The sequence below is a fragment of the Salminus brasiliensis genome, chromosome 1, assembly GCF_030463535.1.
Source record: "Salminus brasiliensis chromosome 1, fSalBra1.hap2, whole genome shotgun sequence".
Lineage (NCBI taxonomy): Eukaryota > Metazoa > Chordata > Actinopteri > Characiformes > Bryconidae > Salminus > Salminus brasiliensis.
Genome location: NC_132878.1, coordinates 29837166 through 29855719, shown reverse-complemented (window position 1 = coordinate 29855719; position 18554 = coordinate 29837166). Strand labels below are relative to the sequence as shown.

The following is an 18554-nucleotide window of genomic DNA, read 5'->3' as shown; positions in this document are numbered from 1 at the left end:
TATTTCTATAGCGTTTTTTACTAAGACTGTTGTCACTAAGCAGCTTTACGGAGACCCCCCCCCTTTATAGGGGCCCCAAGCTTTCTTACTTAAACCCATCAAAATATCTGCATCCAAAAAAATGCCATCAGTGAAAGGACAGATTAATTTTACACCACAAAGCAGTTTATGGAGTTTATGTTTATGGAGATGAGATGAGGTGACAGTCCTGTGAATTGATTTTATTTCCATCACATCTTACAGATCATTTCTGATCAGCCTGTGTCCAAACCATGAAACGTTAGGCCGGTGGGGTGGGACGGAGGTGGGGTGCGTGGGTGGGGTTGACCTGTTGACATTGCTTACTTTAGGGTAGGCCGTACTCTTGCTAGCTCCCACTGGCTTTTCCACTCACCCATCATCTCACTTTGCTAACAATCAGAATACTGTCACCAGTGTCATCTCCCTAAACACACCACGCCCAATACATTTATTTATTCACTTAAAAATGGGGAATCTATTTGATTTAAATATTTAAGCTAAAACCGGAACTGTCATCATTCACATATTGCCCCTCCTTGTAGCTCTCAAAGCGGTCCACAGTATGTTGATTGATAATATTAAGGTGAAAGTGGTTTCGGTTCATTTTTGTGTTTGTAGACTAAAGTAATCCATACTGTCTTGTGAAACACACAGATTTGCCAAACAAATGAAGATCTGGACGCATTTTGAGAGACACATGTTTTGGGCGTGGGTTTGCCTGAGTGAAAGATAAGGGGAAGTGGACAAGGTTGTGTTTAAAGCACTGGGTTTGTCTCAGAACAGCCTTTTGTTCTTTACACAAATCAGGGGATTCAGACATTTTGTTAGGAAGGGCGAGTGTGTAAGCTAAGTAATCTGTGAGTAGGAGTAAATGAGGGTGTGTTAAACAGCAATGAGACAGAGTCGGAGTGTTTATTACACATATCCCACACCTTCCCATGGGGATGGGATGTCATTCACAGCACAGTTTGTGTCATCTATTAGTCTGAACACATAGAAAAAGCAAATTACACCCAAAAAAAAAAAAAATCCCGAATCTTATCAACATCTAGAGCTTGGGTAAAACCATGTGGCCTATTAGCTTTACACAGGTAGCTTTACACAGGCTTTACACAGGCTAAGGCCTATTAGCTTTACAAAGCTACACGTTAGAGGCTGTGTTTTGTGCTGAAAAGTGCAGATGACTAATAAACAAGGGCTTCTTTTTCCACAAGGGTAGGCTAATTATTAGCTGCTGAAACAGTTTATTACACTAATTATTGACTTGTCTAATTATATAAGTGCAGCCTAGTTGTGCTAAAATACACCAGCATTGAACAGAGCCTGGTTAGACCCTTTCAAGCATCTCCAACTAATGTGAGGCCATTTCTTTCATTCGGTTCATGTTAGCAACCTCTACACCACATGGGTTTTATTCACACAGCAGGGTAAATCAGGGTTGTTCCTAGAAGTACTCAGGTTTCACTTGATGAATCCACTGCGTTTGGTGAGGGTCAGGGTGAATCTGCTCTCATATGCAGACTGGTGCTCCTTGTAACGGTGTGTGTGCGAATTCACTGAGCAAAACGTAGCTGACCACGCATATTAGAGAGCATAGGTGTAGCGTTACTTAATGACTATACCCAGCAAACAAGAATGATATTTACGAAGGTGGTCATGGAGATGAAGGTGGTGTTTGGGAGCTGGTGTGTAATGGTGGTGTTTGGGTGGAGGTAAAGGTGGTGTTTGGGAGGAGGCGAGTGATGGTGTTTGGATGGAGGTGATGTGGTGTTTGGGTGGAGGCGAAGGTGGTGTTTGGAAGGATGTGAGTAATGGTGGTGTTTGGGTGGAGATGAAGGCGGTGTTTGGGAGGAGGTGAGTGATGGTGTTTGGACGGAGGTGACGTGGTGTTTGGGTGGAGGCGAAGGTGTTGTTTGGGAAGATGTGAGTAATGGTGGTGTTTGGGAGGAGGTGAGTAATGGTGTTTGGATGGAGGTGACGTGGTGATTGGGTGGTGGCGAAGGTGGTGTTTGGGAGGATGTGAGTAATGGTGGTGTTTTTGGGTGGAGGTGAAGGTGGTGTTTGGGAGCTGGTGTGTGATGGTGGTGTTTGTGTGGAGGTGAAGGTGGTGTTTGGGAGGAGGTGAGTGGTGGTGTTTGAGTGGAGGTGACGTGGTGGTTGGGTGCAGGTGAGGGTGATGTTTTTGAGGTGGTGTGATTGTGGTGTTTGGGTAGAGGTGAAGGTGGTTTTCAGGAGGAGATGAGTGATAGTGTTGTTTGGGTGGAGGTAAAGGTGGTGTTTGGGTGTAGTTGATGGTGATGATTGAGGTGAAGGAAGTGTTCTGGTGGAAATGAAGGATGATGAAGGTCAAGATGGTGTTCAGGTTAAGATGAAGGTGATGTTCTGATGAAGGTGTGGGTGGGGATGTAGATGAAGGTGGTCTTCAAGTGGAGGTGAATTGTTAATAGAGTTGAAGGTGGTGCTCTGAGGGAGGTGAAGGATGATTGTGGAGGTGAAGGTGGTGTTCGTGTGGAGGCAAAAATTAAGTTTGGGAAGAGGTGACGGTGGTGTTCTGATTGAGGTCATTGGGGTGTTCTGGTGGAGGTGAAGCTGGTGTTCTGATGGAGATCCAAATAGTGGAGGAGGTTATTGTGGTGTTCTGCTAGAGGTGAGGGTGGAGTTTGATGCAAGTGAAGGTGGTGTTTTTGTCACAGCTGTCAGATGAAGCAGTAGCAAAAATGGCTGCGATCCAAGAACAGTTCAGTTAATGGAGGCGAATCACTGTCTGCCTGCCTCTCTCTCTCTCTCTCTCTCTCTCTCTCTCTCTCTCTCTCTCTCTCTCCCTCCCATCCAGTCTATCTTTAGCCAGGATTCTCTCTGCCTTGCTCTCTCTCTCTCTCGTCCCCTGGGCTGCTGCAGACGCAGGTTGGCGTCACACACCGGCTCTAATTTTGCTGCTGTTGATGCTGATGTTAAAAGGAGCAGCTGCTATTTTCTGCCTCTTTCTGTCTCTATCTCTCTCTCTCTTTCTCTCTCCCTCTCCCCCCGGGGTCTGCCAGTGGTATTAATAGAGGGAGAATCATTTCACGTCTGCGTGATTATCTCACGTCACTAGCAGCGCCGCTCTCTCTCTCTCTCTTTCTCTCTCTCTCTCTCTCTGTTTCTCTCTCTCTCTGTTTCTCTCTCTCTCTCTCCCTCTCTCTCTCTCTGTTTCTCTCTCTCTCTCTCTCTCTCTCTCTGTTTCTCTCTCTGTTTCTCTCTCTCTGTTTCTCTCTCTGTTTCTCTCTCTCTCTCTCTCCCTCTCTCTCTCTCTGTTTCTCTCTCTGTGTTTACTGGAATCTTCCAGTGCAGTGTTTTACTGTGTGATCGATGCTGCTGGTTTTGTGCCTTTTAATGCTCATTCACTCTGTATCATATTGCTCGTTTACACTTCCTCAGCAAAAAGGGCTCTAAGTAGTCCTGGAAAAGGGTTCTATCACAATTGCGGAACCCTTTTGGGTGCTATATATGACCATTTCTACATGGCACCAAGAAGAGAGTACACCATTAAAAGGATCTTTAGTAAGCACAATGGTTCTACCTAAAAGCGTGACAGCATGAAGAAACCTTTGAATGCTTGAATGGTTCTTCTCTGTGATTGATATGTTCTATATAGCTTCCATAACAGTCAAAGAACCCTTTTCCAGAAATATATATCGAGCACTTTTTTGTGGACACTCTAAGCAAAAGGTGTTCTATATAGTACGGGGAAAGGGTTCTTTTCTAACCATTTTTGGTGCTAGAACCATTTATAGAAAGGTTCTCTGTAGAGACATTGTACACTGTTCCACTGTACACTGTTAATAACACTGATCATTTACCCAGGCAAAGAAGCATTTAAAGATCCAAAGATGCTCTTTCAGTTGTCATGGTTCTAGATATAACTATTGCCTTGGAGAACTCTCTTTTGGAATGGATCAATGAAGGATTTGTAGATTTCTGTTTGAGCGTGTGTCTCTCGGTCTCGTTTCTGTTTCTCAAACAAATATAGAACCTAGACATAGAATCATTTACTTTCTGTTCTCCAGGTTTTGCTTTCTGTTTTTGCTCTCTGTCTGGACGTGCAGATAAGCACCTGCTTTCGCTCCGAGAGCAGCTGAGGCCTTCAGGGGGCAGCACGGTGTGCACACAGGTCATCTTGGACTGCTGGGATTGGGTAAGAGCTGCTGAGCCGCTCCCTTTTATTAGTCCTCTATCTGAATAAAGTGTGTGCGTGTGTGTGTGTGTTTTGAGGGCGTGTCTCACGTTGAGATTGCGGAAATGAAGGAAGGAAGTGACCGCAGCGCTATGGCCGCTCGGCATTTGCTGACGTGATTGCATCACCGCCCGTCTCTTACGCACACAAGCACACACTCGTTTCCTCTGCGCTATCATTGGGCAATCTGCTCCAGAGAATCAAGCCGATCGCAAGAACCACACACAGCGGAAATGGCCAAGTTAGGCCAACACTGGGGCCTAAAACCAATTTTTGTGAACTGGGCCCATTACAGACACATTGCACCTGAGAGACCTCTCACAACAGCAGTTCAGGAACAGCTCTAGTGTAGTTAGAGCATATATGCACTGTAAATTAAGGGTTCTTCAAGTGTTCTTTGGGAAAGGCTGTGGTTCTGAAGAGATTTAAAGGCTTAAAACATGCTTTTTTCTGGTTAACCCTTATAACGCAGTAATGCTTATCACACACTAAAGGCGACTTCTGTACAAACTGGTGGGACTATTCTTTAGTAATAGAAGTCTGTAATAACACTGTCAGCCCTCCGGCGGTCCGCAGGCTTTTTTAAGGGGTTAAATGATTCTTCAAATATGCCTCAAACCTCTTGGAGACGGTTCATAAATGAAGGGAAGCTCAAAGTACAGTTTTTATGTACTAAATAGAACCCTTTTTGCCCAAAGAGTGTACAACCCCCTTAAAGATGGTTTTTTTTAGTAAAGGCAATTGTTTTATATAGAGCTATAATTACTCATAGAACCAATTAGTGATCAAAATGTCACTCTTTTTAGAACAAGTTCCATAAAGAACCCTTTGTTGTTTGGAATTCACATTCACAGTGATGAGGAAGAAGAACCTGTACTGGTCTAAAGCAGGAGTACCTAAACCTTTTCTCATGGGGGGCCAAAACGCAGCGTTTGTGGTGGGCTGTGTCCACAAATACAGATAGCCGAACGTCTAAACAAGGGTTTGTGGTTCTTTGATAGTGTGCTCAGAGCTCAGACAACACAAGAACCAAAGAACATGTCAGATGCAGACATTAATGGAGTTTTTAATGGAACGTTCTAACAGGTAGTTTCGTTATTTCTAGTGTTCTGACTGCTGTAATAACTCTGTGTGGATCCTTTTCATTATACAGATCACTGCTGATGTGTTATTAATATTACTGTGTACCCTCACTCAGGAACAGAGGTTCTCTATCCCCACTGCTATAATCTATAATGACAGTTCTGGGTGCTTTTCAGATATGCTCTACTGTATCTCCTTTTGTCCAAAATGATCCACTGTATTTATTGCTCATCCGCTGCTGTTTACTGGTAAATGTACCACAGAACAGCGTGAGAACTGAAATTATTCGACAGATCAGAATTTATATGAATCAGTAATGAATCAGAGCTCATTCCTTTTCAAATCTGAAGTTTGTATTTGTTTCCCCTTTAGATAAAAGGTTTTCCCACTGTTGTTGTGTGCTGTGGGACGTAACTGTGAGGTGTGCCGCTATCACTTTTCTTTCCACTAAAGTGAGGAACTGGTTAAAAGGTAGGCTGACTGAAAGGAAAGAAAAAGTCCAGCTTCACTGAACACAAATCAAAAACATCTTCAGTTTCCCAGTGCCTCTCTGCTTAGGAAAGTTCCAGAAAGTTCTGGTTTTTATCAGATAGTGTGTGTGAGTAGATTATCATCTGTGACGTTTTGAATACTTACCAAAACCAGCTGACATCAGCATAAACTTCACTGCACCGGTTCTAATAACGAGGCCCAAATTCACTCTTATCTGGCCAGGGATTCAGAAACCTAATACTGTTAGTCTGATCGAAATGGCCTTAATACTGTTAATGTTTTTAAAGCTATTTTAATACTTACCATTCGTCCAATTAAGTTAATGCTTACTGTCTGATCAAAATCATCTATCCTAATGCTTACTGCAGAGTCTGATACAAGTCTTAATGTTATTCTGCTTAAAAGCTAAGGTTAATGCTGTCTATCCAAATCCTAATGCTTACTGTCTACCTGATCAAAAGTCTTAATACTTTTACAGCTGAGCCCAAATGTTCCATTTTGCCCCTGAGCTTCACTTTGAGCCACAAACATTTTACCTGAATTTTCCAACCTTGATGTATCCTTGCAAGAATGTGCCTATAAGACAGAAATGTAAATGAGCTGTTCTGATTGGCTGCAATGTGACTAAAAACACCCTTTCCAATAATCAGAGGTCTAGTAATTGAAGCTTTGAGGAAAAACCTAAGGTAATCAATGGGGATCCATTCATCCATGCAAGTGATTGTGAGTGTAGGAGTTTCTGAAACAGTAGAAGAAATATGCATGTGATCTTTTTTTAGCCCCCCAACAAGCACCCCTGATAAAAGTTAATACAGACAGGCTCATACATTTAATATATATTTATTTCTAGTTTCGCAAACCCTGTTCAGGTTGCATTTTCACATTTCAGTACAAAAATAAAAATCCATAAATAACGTTTTCACAGAAAACTTTGCACCATTTCGTTATGAATGGCTGAGTAAACTTTTAGCACAACCGTTTAGTGAAGAGAACAGTTCACACATGTGGAAAACAAAGTCAGTTTGTATTGCTCAGACCACGTTACAGTTATCTAGCACCAGTAAAATCAAAAACCTATTTTCTACATTAGATCATCTGCATAATGTAACGAGATAACTAGATAATAAACAACTCATTATTCGACCATGCTTAAACTTGCTACATACGCAAAAGGCAAGAAATGCTTCAGATAAATAAGTACATAAAGCAACATTTGCTTAGTGGAGTCAGTTGTGTAGCCCTGCACGGTAAAGAAGTCTATAAGAGTCAAATGAGGTCTGGATTTGGACAGGGGTGTATATGAATGCACTGAAGGCTGAGCTTCAACAGCGTTGATTTTTCAGACTGTACAGTGAGTATGTGCTCTTTTGTGGCTATAGTAAGTGTCCATTACAGTTCTTTTAGTCAGAATCGCCATTGTATTGTTGAGGTCGAATTACATCCCTTCGGTTTTCCCTCAAGTTCATAACGTGAGGAGGGTTGGAGAGTTGAGGGAGTCGGACGACTGCTCATTGCCACTGCTGCCCCTGCGGTTCAGCTGCCCGCAGGTGGGGAAGACTTCGCTCTCAGGATAGGTGAATACAAAGGAAGACGTGTAGGTGGTGCAGGCAGGCGTGCAGGTGACCACAGGTGTGCACAGCGGCTCCAGGTCCAGGTTAGCCGGTGTGTACAGGGGCTCCCAGTCCTGTGCATACAGCGAGCTGGACAGGTCAACATCAGGAACAGACCGCGCTGCGTCCAGCTCCGTCTTGGCCAGGAGCTCTAGGGACGCTTCCAGGGATGGGTCCAGGTCAGAGATCTTCACCGTGGAGGTCATGAGGTCAGCGGGAGGGCTAGTGAACACCGAAGAGGAGGCAGAGGACGTCTCGGTCAGCCTGGAAGCAACAGAGGTGGTTGCGATGGGAGGGATCTCAGAGATGGGCCCTGCTGGAGAGACTGAGGGCTCAGGGAAGGCAGTGTCCATCTCAGACGGGATCTTGCAGATGGGCCTGTGAGCGGCCAGGATGAACTCAAGCCGCTCCTTCTCCTTCAGCAGATTGGCAATGTCGTTCTGCAGAGCAGACTTCTCATCCTCCAGCTGGTCTGTTTCCTGTCAAAGCAAGATGGCAGCACATTAATTTGATGGTCATGGTCATTTGGCCCCCAGCAGATAACGAGCTTGTTGATAAAGTTCAAGCTACAGAAGACAGGAACACTTACAGCTTGGAGGGTGTCCGTGAGTTCGCGTCTCCTGTTGCGGCATTTGGCTGCAGCCATCTTGTTCCGTTCACGGCGAAGGCGCCTTTTCTCCTCTTCTTCTGGAGCAAGCTGTAAGCGAAAGAGGGGGGAAAAAACCTGATGAGTATACAAAAGCAGAGGCCTTTTTTGGGGAACTCCACCAAAACTCAAATTCAATGTGGTGATAATGGGAAACTGATGTCTTTGGAAGGTTTAATGCCACCAAAAGCTGGAGCACAAGTGTTCACATAAAATGCTGTGTAATCTGATTTATGTAATTTACATAATCTTGGTGGAAGGATACATGTGGGACGCAAGTCAACAGTCCCAACAGAAACTCACCCCCCCCCCCCCATGTGCAATTAAGAGTCATTTGCTGTAAATAATATTGTTATTGCTTTTTTTATTCTTATTTATATAGTGTATATAGTGTAAATTATTTATCTACATTTTTGTAACTGAGTGTCTTGCTATCCCTTTCTGCTGTGACACTATCTTGATTCACTAGTGGTTTTGGCAATATATAAAATTCCCCAATATCACCACCACTACCACTCCCCCAACCCCCATATTACAACCAAAGACACCCACCTGCTCAATTCTGCCCCTCCTGCTGGTGCTCTGAGCCCCGTTTCCAGCCTTGGTCTTGACTCTGGAGAAAGAAGTGCTGGTGCTGGGGTTGTAAGGATGAGCTCTGCCGGTGGAGGGTGCCACTGAGGACACCACGGACTGGACCATCCACTGCAGGTCAGGGCAGGAGGAGATGGCCGTGACCGTGGGCACGAAAGGAGCTGGCGAGTCAGCCAGGTCAGTGAAGTCCTAAAAGCCAAGAGAGAAAAGCCACGAGTTCAGTTCACACGCTCATAGGAAAGTGAGCTGAAACACCGTCCACAGCCCACTGAAGTCTGACGAGCGGTTACACAAGCAAGCAAATGCCGAAAAAAAGAGAGAAAAACGTACTAAAGTACCTAAACAAACCTTATCAGGCGTATAACTTATAAAATCTAACCTTGCTAAGAGTGTTAGCGCTGCTACATACCTGACTGTGTGTGCTGTAAACACCAGCCGGAGACCCGTAGCTCCCCGCGCTGGGAGAAGCGCTGCTGCAACGGGACGAGTCGCGGTCAAGAGAGGTAAACATCATCCTGTCTTTCACCGTTGGCCCACTCGGAACGCGTCCAAAAGCCCCAAAAATCGCAATAAAAAAGTGGTCCTGTGGGGAATAGAGGGAGTTCGAGGGAGTTCAGGCGTGCTAAAGCTCTACTGCGCTCTTTCTCTCGCTGTCTGTCTCGTCCTCGGTTAGAATCCAAAGTTTGAGTGTCGAGAGGAGCGAGCGAGTCCCTCTTTATACCCTGTGCGTGACGCACGCAAAAAAGGGGCGGGGTTAATTTGGGAGCTCGGCAGCGCAGGGCTTCATTCAAACACGCCACACAAAGCGCGTGAAAGAGCAACAACGCAAAAACAAATAGGTAACATTTCCATCTCTGTCGCCAAAATACAGAGTTTGCGTTTTGTGTTAAGTGAAATAAGCTCATATTTCGTCTGTTTTTTTTGTTGTTTTTACTCTCGGAGTGAATGTGTGACGTTCCATAGCAGGGTATCCCAAGACGTCATTGCCCCTATATGGAAAGCATCCTGTGAGGGCGGAGCGCTGCTGGGAAACACTCTGTGCGGAGAGAGTGTGTGTGTGACCTTACGTAAAAGCAGTCTGAAGTTTCTTGGTGTGTGTTTAGAGTGGAGTGTTTGCAAGGACGAAAACGAGGCTTTTGTTTTCGCTGTTTTGAATGCTTATTATTGTGGTAACGGTCGACAACACTGTTGTGCATAGTTTTGGTAAATATGCTGATTGCGACTTCATAACGAAATGGGTGTAATTCAAATTCAGAGATATGATGATTACAGCATCGTAATAAAACGTGTATTCGTCGTGTATTTGTTTATTTACAAATGTGTAAAATGTGGTTTGTAGCTAAATAGTATTGTAGGAGCATTTTTATATTATCTGCAGGTTTTAACACTTTGATGAGTGTGTGGAATAATACAAATGCCAATAATAAATCATTTTCCTTCAAACCGTGCTGTAGGCTGCAAATCTGTAAACCCGTGTGTGTGTGTGTGTGTGTGTGAGACTACCTTCCTGTCATGTTTCTGATGGAGGTAGCTAGGGGATTGGTCAGGGCGGGATTTGTACCTGTTAGGAAGGTGCAGGGGTGTCACCTGTGTGTTCACCGCATGTTCTGCACACACACCTGACTGACTTTATGAAGCGAGGGTAAACCACGAAAAAAGCTAAAAGCACAAACACCTTCTAATGTATGGATTCATATACAGCTAGCTGTGAAATATTGTAATCATGGTTCTGGTTCTTTGCTTTTTGTTTGTAACTTTTTCTTCACTGCATTACTGTGAAATGTTCGCTCTGTCTCGCTGTGTAGCCTCTGCACGGTTGTTTTCCATATGCTGTGATTAAACTGTAGGTGAGGTAGAGCGAAGATCGAGCAGATTTTGTTAGTTATTAACAGAGCTGCCTGGGCCGTGTTGTGTTTACTGTTCCGCGTTGTCCCGGCAACAACCCTCCCATTCGACGTCGTCCGGGCGACGCCCCTCCTATTCCGTGTTGTCGGGGTAACGCCCCTCCCATTGGCGTCAGTGACGCGGTGCTGCTGGAACTGGAACAAACTGGCGCAGCAAAACTTTACACTTCATTTGTTTGGGTTTGTTTTCTTCTATTTCTGGACCGCTGTTGTGTTCATGAACAGCCCGGAGGTCCAGAACTTGAAAAACTCCAAGTCTGGGGACATGATTTTATTTTAAGACTTGCTCTAAAATAAGTGTTGCAATCAGTGAAGTCAGATCTAATGAAATATGCATAAGATATTGTTGTTATTTACATGAATAAAATTCAACATTATTGTCAGTATTATGATTTCATTCTGTTGATATTTTTTTTAATAGACTTTTTTAGTTTGTAAGACTTTGTTTTGTTGTTTTGTTTACTTCGTCTCCAAGTAAAAGTGTGCACAAAAGCAGATTAACTTGCATTTGAGTGGCCATTAGGAGGGGTCTAGCACAAAACTGACCCATTTCCCGGTAGCAGGACAGGACAGGCTGACCGACACAGGCGCTGTCCTGCACTGGAGCTTAAAGGCTGACCGGCTGCCGGAAAGCTGGCCTGCAGGGGCGTGGGCCTGCCGGGAAACACAGACACACATACACACTCTCTCTTTCTCTCTCTCTCTCTCTCTCTCTCCCTCACACATTCCAGAGGGAGGCCGGGGTTACCTCATCTCATTTTTGGCTAAATATAGAGCCCTGCTCACTAGACGACCCCCCAACGTGGGAAACAGGGGCGGGGGGGGGGGGGGGGAACATAGCTTTGCACTGTGTAGAAATGTTATATTACATCACGAATCCGTAATCTGTGCCGAGAGGTGGTGGGATGATGGTAGGCATTATGCAACAAAAACAGACATTTGTTAAATGTGGATATTTGGTGACGATTCCGTCACTTCAATGTCATTTAATTAAGTCCCATATGAGACAAAAATAGGCGCTGCTGCTGCTGCTGCTGCTGCAGCAATCGCGTTCCGGAAACTCCATATATGAACATACGCTCACGGATTGGCTCCCCTCGCTCAGGGACGAGAGCAACCCCGCGTTCTGATTGGTTGCTACCCGCACAGGCGAGAAATCCGCGTCCTTTGATTGGCCGTCGCCCTCGCTGGCGACGAGACGCGTCTTGTTGCTGCAGCGGCCCTTTTGTGTGGGGGATCGTTCGTCACTCAGTGGGATCAAATATGGAGACACAAATACAGAAATGCTGCAGAAATAGAAACGGTTTCACCACCCAGGTGTCTTCGAGGAGCTAGTGAACGACATATTGGCTGCATTTGTGTTTCGTTTTTGTCTTAGTGACGTTTATGTCTTTGCCATGAACACAGCAGGTAGATGCAACACACTGCAGCCCGAGCCTCTGTGTGATGCTGCATAGGTGTGAACGCCGGTTTGCAAATGACAGCCCATGCACGTACGTTTTGAACACACTCTTTGTCATGTTGGAAGCTCTGAAAACGCAGATGCTAGCCCAGTTTCACAATGTTTACCAGCATTGATCAATGCAAAGGTACAAACAGCACGCGTCAAATGACGCAGTGGCTTGGATTTTAGCCACAAAAGCGCAGCCAGGCATTTTCGGTTTTGGGGAACAGCACGTGAAGTGATGTTTAGCAGCTCCCATTTTAACAGCTGCAATAGCTACACAGCCTGAATGAAACGGTCTGATTTACCCCCCCCCACCTCCCCCTTTCTCAGCCCTGTACATGGTACGGTCTCGTCTCATAGATTTCATTCATAAAAATCCTCTCTCACTATAAGAGAAGAAACGCCGGAGAGAGAGAGAGAGAGAGAGGAAGAGCTCGTGCGTCCAGGTGTAGCCTAGTAAACACAAAGCCCTTGCAAAAACCCCCTGCTACTGCAGCTTAGATCCTTTTTTTGTTTTGCTCGCAGTTTAAGGAGATGCCTAAAGCCGTGGCTTCGTCTCGTGCTGCCCTCTGCCAGGAGAGCCAGATGAAGAGTGCGCAGGTACAAAATAATGGTGTGAATGGTGATGTGGTTGCATAATGCACCTGATATGAATGTGATATGCAGAGATAATGCATGCTTACAAGCAGATCAGAGTGCCAGTGTGTCATGTGTCTGATGTTTAATTGCTAATGATGTTTTTTTAATGGCATGATTAATTGTGCAGTGTATTGGAAGCTATGCATAGCAAGCTTGGCATGCTTAACGGAGACTGTGTGATGTATGTGTGTGATATATGTGATGTGTGTGTGTGTGTGTGTGTATATGTGCCTGTTCAGGGTCGAGGCTCTGACAGCAGCGCAGCTGACGGCCCCTTTGTCCCCACGGTCACTGCCATAGCCACGGCTCCGGATCTGAAGTGGATGGTCCTGTCCACTGACATTTCATCAGTCAGTCCCTGCAGCGGTGCTGCAAAGCAGAAGAGAGCGCAAGCCAGCCAGAGGAGAGCTAAGCCGTCTGCGGGCAAAGCTGGCCACGGGGCCCCTGCAGGCCGGAGGAAGGGACAGAAAGAGCAGGTAAATGGCTGCTGTGACCACACTCTCTGACCACTGCTTAAAAAGAGAGACAAGTTTAACATGTCACCTGAACTGAGAGAATTAGATATAATTAAGGGCCTCGCTCTTATAACTGCAGAAATTGCACATTAATTTCATACTAGATACTGAATAAGTCCTAGTAGTTATTATACCATTCATTGTGAATGCTAAATAAATTCTAGTGCTTATTGATTAATCCATAGTGCAGACTGAATCATTAATAGTGAATACAGAATCATTCATACTAGACACTGAATCACTTGTATTATACACTGAATAATCCATAGCAGTTATTGAATTATATATAGTGCACACTGAACAATTAATAGCAGTTATTTATTAATTCATAGTGAATACTGAATTGTTCATAGTAGGCTCTGAAGCATTTATAGTAGATGCTGAATAATTCAGACTAGACACTGAACTCCTTGTAGTATACGCTAAATAATCTGTAGTACATCCTAAATAATTTATAGTAGTTATTGAATTATGCACAGCACATACTGAATAATTCATGGTAGATAATGAAACATGTATAGTACATAGTGAATAATTGGTAGTTGTTACTTTATAATCTATAGTAGATACTGAATCATGTATAGTATACACTGAATAATTCATAGTAGTTAATATATGTCATAGTGAATCATAAATAATTCATAGTAGTTAATATAAGGCATAGTGAATCATAAATAATTCATAGTAGTTAATTTATGTCATAGTGAATCATACATAATTTATAGTAGATACTATTTCTCATTTTTAGTGCTTATTAAATAATCCATAGCACATACTAAATAATTCATAGTAGTTATTGAATTAGGCATAGCACATACTGAATAATTGCTAGTATATAATGAACATTTATAGTACATACTGAATCATTTATAGAAGTTTCTGAATAATTAATATTACACACTAAATCACTTAGCATACCCCTAATAATTCATAGTAGTTACTGAATAATTCATAGTAGTTACTGAATAATTCATATTAGATACTACATAATTCAAAGTGGATACCATAATAATGCTCTCATGAATATTTAAAACAGCAGGATTTAATTTAGCAATTAATGTCTTTTTTTTTTTTTTGGTCAGTTGTCTCAAGAGGAGGAGGAGAGGAGAAGAATTCGTAGGGAAAGGAACAAACTGGCAGCAGCAAAGTGTCGAAACCGCCGTCGTGAACTCACAGACAGTCTGCAGGCGGTGAGTGTTCATCTGTGTAAATGTGACACTTGTTAGTTTTAATGAATCATCAGAAAATAAAATGTACCCAATGTAATAATAGTGGATCAACAAATACAAAACACAGCGCATCCAACAGGAATGTAAGACTCGTCCAACTTTTTTTTATTTAACAATTAAAACACAGAAGCTCAAAGAAAGCGTGAACTGATCCTACACGCTGATCTGTTACACTGTGTGCTCTGTGAATGTGCATGTACTGTAAGTCCTCTAGAGGCAGATTTCCACCTGTAAACACACATTAAACCAATTCAACAAGTAATCTTCAGAGGGTGAAACGGTACATCTGACTTTCCACCAGACTGTGCTTTAAACTGATTAGAGTGCATTCAAATCATTGTTTGTTTGTCTATTGTCGGCCTGCAGGAAACAGACAGTCTAGAGGAGGAGAAGGCAGCTCTACAAGCTGAGATCAGCAGCCTGATGAAGGAAAAAGAGCAGCTTGAGCTTCTGCTCGCCGCCCACCAACCCCATTGCAAAATCCCTGGAGAGATGCAGGAGGAAGAGGATGTCTCAGAGAAGCCTCAAAAACACACCCTCGCACTCCAGGACGTCCGGTCACCTTCCCCGACCATCAGCCTGGACAAGACCCCTTCCTCTCCTCTGGGTCTTCATGAGGTACCCACCGGGCCCCAGGAACTGGAGCCTGCTGGCCCAATCATCCTGGGAGACTCAGATGTTCTCCTCTGCTCCAGTGCGGAGCTGGAACCCTACATAGACGTGAAGGACGTCCCCATGGAGGACCTGGGATCCAAGATTGGCGGGGAGGAAGAAGACGACAATGATGATGACATGGACCTGCTGGTGCCTGACATCGACCTCAGTGCATCGCTAGGCCTGACTGAGTGGGAGACCCTCTACATGACAATAGGCGGCAGTCTGGACCCCCTCAGCACTCCAACGCTAAGTCCAAGCTGCAGCACCGGAGCAGTGCCAGTGTTTGACTTTCCAAACCCGAGCACAGAAGGGTTGGAGGGAGGAAAAGTTGCTAAAGCCAAAGCAGGAGGAGATAACTCGTCCCTGCTGGCCTTATGAAGGTCAAAGCCGAAGGACAAAATACAGTAGAACTTGTCTGTACCTGCATGACTGTCTTGATGTTTTGATGCACTTTCGAAGGATCTTTGAAACACTGTGTTGTCCCTGTGAGATGAACCAGTGTGATTTTTCTGAGGGCATTGTAAAAAATACCCCATGAAGTGGCTCTTTAGAAAAATTGGTGTACAAATGACCCTCAAAAACAAAGGTTACTAGCTTGGTTGAAAGGGTTCTAGGAAACCTGTAATTGGGATACACCAGGGGAGGGGAACTGCCCGGGCCAGATTCCAGCTCTGTTTGGAGATTTTCCTGTGGCGATTAACACTCCTTATAGCTTCTAGCTTCAGCAGGAATGGGCATGTGGGGCAATGGGCTTGTCTGAATGGGTGGATTTGTATGGGTTCTTTGAATTGTATGACATTACAAAAACAGTCAATTCATGGTGGGCTTTTTTGCAGCTTAAAATGTTGGTTTCCTGGAAATGGATTAAGGCTGGTCTTAGACTGAACTGTAGTGTCAGTGCTAAGCTGTCTTTTAGTCTCTGTTTAGGCTTAATCTGTGTCTGGGAAAATGACCCTAAGGGTTTCTTATTTGGCTCTTTATTACCAATATTACCAATGGTGAATGTTTTTGGAGAGGACTCATGCACGGGTTCTCCAACAGGGACAAAAACAGGTCGTTGAGGTCCGTTTGTTGGGGTCCGTGTGAAGAATATGTTGTACACAGTGCATGTGCTCTACAGTCACCCTCTCGCAATCTGCCCTCCCACTCCCCCCTACCCCAGCACACTGTGACTAAATAATTTCTTCCAGGTGGTGACGTGATGGATGTGTTTTCGATGGGATCGTTTATGCACTTTTGTACCATGTGGACTGAACTACGTCACTTTCATTCTGTTGTGGCTCTTGTGCTTCACTGTACAGTCTGTTCCCACGGCTGGCCCATATTGCCACACATAAATATACATATAAGTATATTGATATTGTGATATGAGATTTTAGATATTGTCCCTAAATATTGTGTTTATCCCTGGCCTTCAATGCTGCACTGACCGGGTTTCAGTGATTGGCCAGGTCTGAGGTTTACTAGTATTAAGCGCACACAGATTCCACAGCAGCTTCATTTGTAGAGACCATCTGGAGTTGTAGTGTTCTCACAGCATCTAATCTCACAGTGATGTGTGTATTGTGATGTTCTCGTCTGAACCCAATATAAAGCCTGTAATGTTTAGACTGCATCAATACAGCCCCCCCCCCCCCCCCCCCCAAGGTGTGCTGCAGGGTGTCAGTGTGTAAAGTGTGTGTGTAAATAGCAGCTGTGTGAAGGTGCTGTTTTGAAAATGAAATGTGATGTTTGTTTCCTGTGAGAAGAATTATACCATATTTCAGTAGTATGCTTTTGTTTTTATATATTTTTTTAGAATCGCCCACTTATGCCATGTTTACAGATGTGAAAATAAACAAGTATAAGTATCTAAAATGACCATAATGAGTGAAAGATTATAATAATCATTAATAATAATAACAGTCTTGTTTTTATTTTAGTATTATAATGCTATAATTACTATAATTGTTCTAACCTAATATCCTGAATAATAATAATAACAATAGTGTTTAATTTTATGTGAGTTTAAGTATTATGTTCAGTTATTGTCTTCTTCCTACTTATTATGCTAACAACCAAGTATCCATAACAACATTAAATACTATCTATATAATTTTAATAGAACTCTATTATTTCAGTATTATAATGTTAAAAAGGTTATTATGAAATGCTTTAATAATACCCTGAATACAGCAACTACTCTAACGTCTTACAAAGTCGTGTTTAGTATTACTTTCAGTGATACTATGTTAAAGATGAAAATATTGTATGCAACTTTAATAATATTAATAATACAACTAAAAATAAAACTAATAATACTAGCAACAATGATAATAATAATAACAACAACAACAATAACAATAATAATAATAATAATAATAATAACAATAATAATAACATAGGCTTTTCTGAACCGAAATGCCGTGTAAATGATGTGCTAATATATCACTATATCACAATATATGCTTGTTACTATATTAAAAACAAAAAACAGCCAAATTAATTTGGCACAGATTAAAAGGTGAGTAAAACTCTTTAACTTCTGCTTCAATACCTGATCAATCTGATCGATCCTCCATCAAAGTGTTGTGTTGTGTTGTGGGTAGCAGTGAGCGCTGCAGTGCAGTGGAACTACTGCTGCTGTGAAGCGTGCAGCTCCCAGCAGCTCGGTTTGCACTTCATAAACTACACACTACATATCTGCGTGTGTGTGTGTGTGTGTGTGTGTGTGTGCGCGCGCTCACGCCCGGAACAATCCGTGTGTTCGCCGAACGTGCAACGTCAGTGCATAACGTCAGTGCGTATCTGCGCGACTCGCAGCTTTTTTCCCTCCTCTTTCCGTTGCCCATATTTGGAAACGCGCTGCTGTTTTGTTTCCATAGAGACGCGGTGAGAGGTGACGCAATACAGCAGCAGCAGCAGTTGAGCAGTGGCGGCGGCTGGATCTTACCGGAGAGAGTATCAGTGACGGGAACACCAATCAATACAGAGTGCACACCTAGCTACAAAACTACACCACGATTTACGGATCTGCAGCGCTGCAGGGCCGATTTGACTCACCTTTATTTATTTAATTATTTATTTATTTATTTAACATCGTTTTCACAGATATCGTTTTATATGCGACCTGCGTGCGTGTTAGATTATTGTGCAGAGATGAGGCTGTGCTCCTCCGCAGGTTTGACTAGTGTTGCATGCTAACGTGCTAACAGTTGTTTATGGTGGATTTGTCTTATTATACTTCCAGTTGCCGATTAATTTCTCCATTCTAATGAAGCACATCTATAAACAGCTGCTGGTAGTATTTGCAGGAGCGCACCATAGCGTCGTTGGTTCAGAAAGACTAGCTACACTATTTATAGAGAGACAATATGGAGCTTATAGCATTTCGTCAGGGTCACGGAAAAAACCTGGTATCTCTGTGTCCTTTTGCTCTTTTTGAATCTGGCAGTTGTTCCCTATTGAGTCAAAATGATCTTGATGAATGGATCAATATAAATGGGCCAAAATAAGTGAAAATAATAT

The 18554-nt window shown here is 43.4% G+C and overlaps 2 protein-coding genes across 2 annotated transcripts; one reads left to right on the top strand and one right to left on the bottom strand.

The window, feature by feature from the left end:
- Positions 1–6633: 6633 nt before the first annotated feature.
- Positions 6634–9328, bottom strand: fosab (v-fos FBJ murine osteosarcoma viral oncogene homolog Ab). The gene is made up of 4 exons (XM_072676855.1): positions 9066–9328; positions 8618–8845; positions 8009–8116; positions 6634–7898 (listed from the first exon to the last, which is right to left on the bottom strand). The coding sequence occupies exons 1-4, from the start codon at positions 9168–9170 to the stop codon at positions 7272–7274; spliced, it is 1068 nt and encodes a 355-aa protein (XP_072532956.1). The 5' UTR covers positions 9171–9328; the 3' UTR covers positions 6634–7271.
- Positions 9329–12414: 3086 nt separating this feature from the next.
- On the top strand, positions 12415–16674 carry LOC140574674 (protein c-Fos). Its single transcript, XM_072694561.1, has 4 exons — positions 12415–12607; positions 12886–13122; positions 14244–14351; positions 14757–16674. Exons 1-4 carry the CDS (start codon positions 12542–12544, stop codon positions 15423–15425), a joined length of 1080 nt encoding a protein of 359 aa, XP_072550662.1. The 5' UTR covers positions 12415–12541; the 3' UTR covers positions 15426–16674.
- Positions 16675–18554: the final 1880 nt, after the last annotated feature.

Bases quoted from the DNA above. Each gene is read 5' to 3' on its own strand.
- LOC140574674 (XM_072694561.1), top strand. From the start codon at position 12,542: ATGCCTAAAGCCGTGGCTTCGTCTCGTGCTGCCCTCTGCCAGGAGAGC. The intron at 12,608-12,885 runs GTACAAAATAAT...GTGCCTGTTCAG, and splicing joins GCCAGATGAAGAGTGCGCAG to GGTCGAGGCTCTGACAGCAG. The intron at 13,123-14,243 runs GTAAATGGCTGC...TTTTTTGGTCAG, and splicing joins GGAAGGGACAGAAAGAGCAG to TTGTCTCAAGAGGAGGAGGA.
- fosab (XM_072676855.1), bottom strand. From the start codon at position 9,170: ATGATGTTTACCTCTCTTGACCGCGACTCGTCCCGTTGCAGCAGCGCT. The intron at 8,846-9,065 runs GTATGTAGCAGC...CTTGGCTTTTAG, and splicing joins TTTACAGCACACACAGTCAG to GACTTCACTGACCTGGCTGA. The intron at 8,117-8,617 runs GTGGGTGTCTTT...TTTCGCTTACAG, and splicing joins GGAGGGGCAGAATTGAGCAG to CTTGCTCCAGAAGAAGAGGA.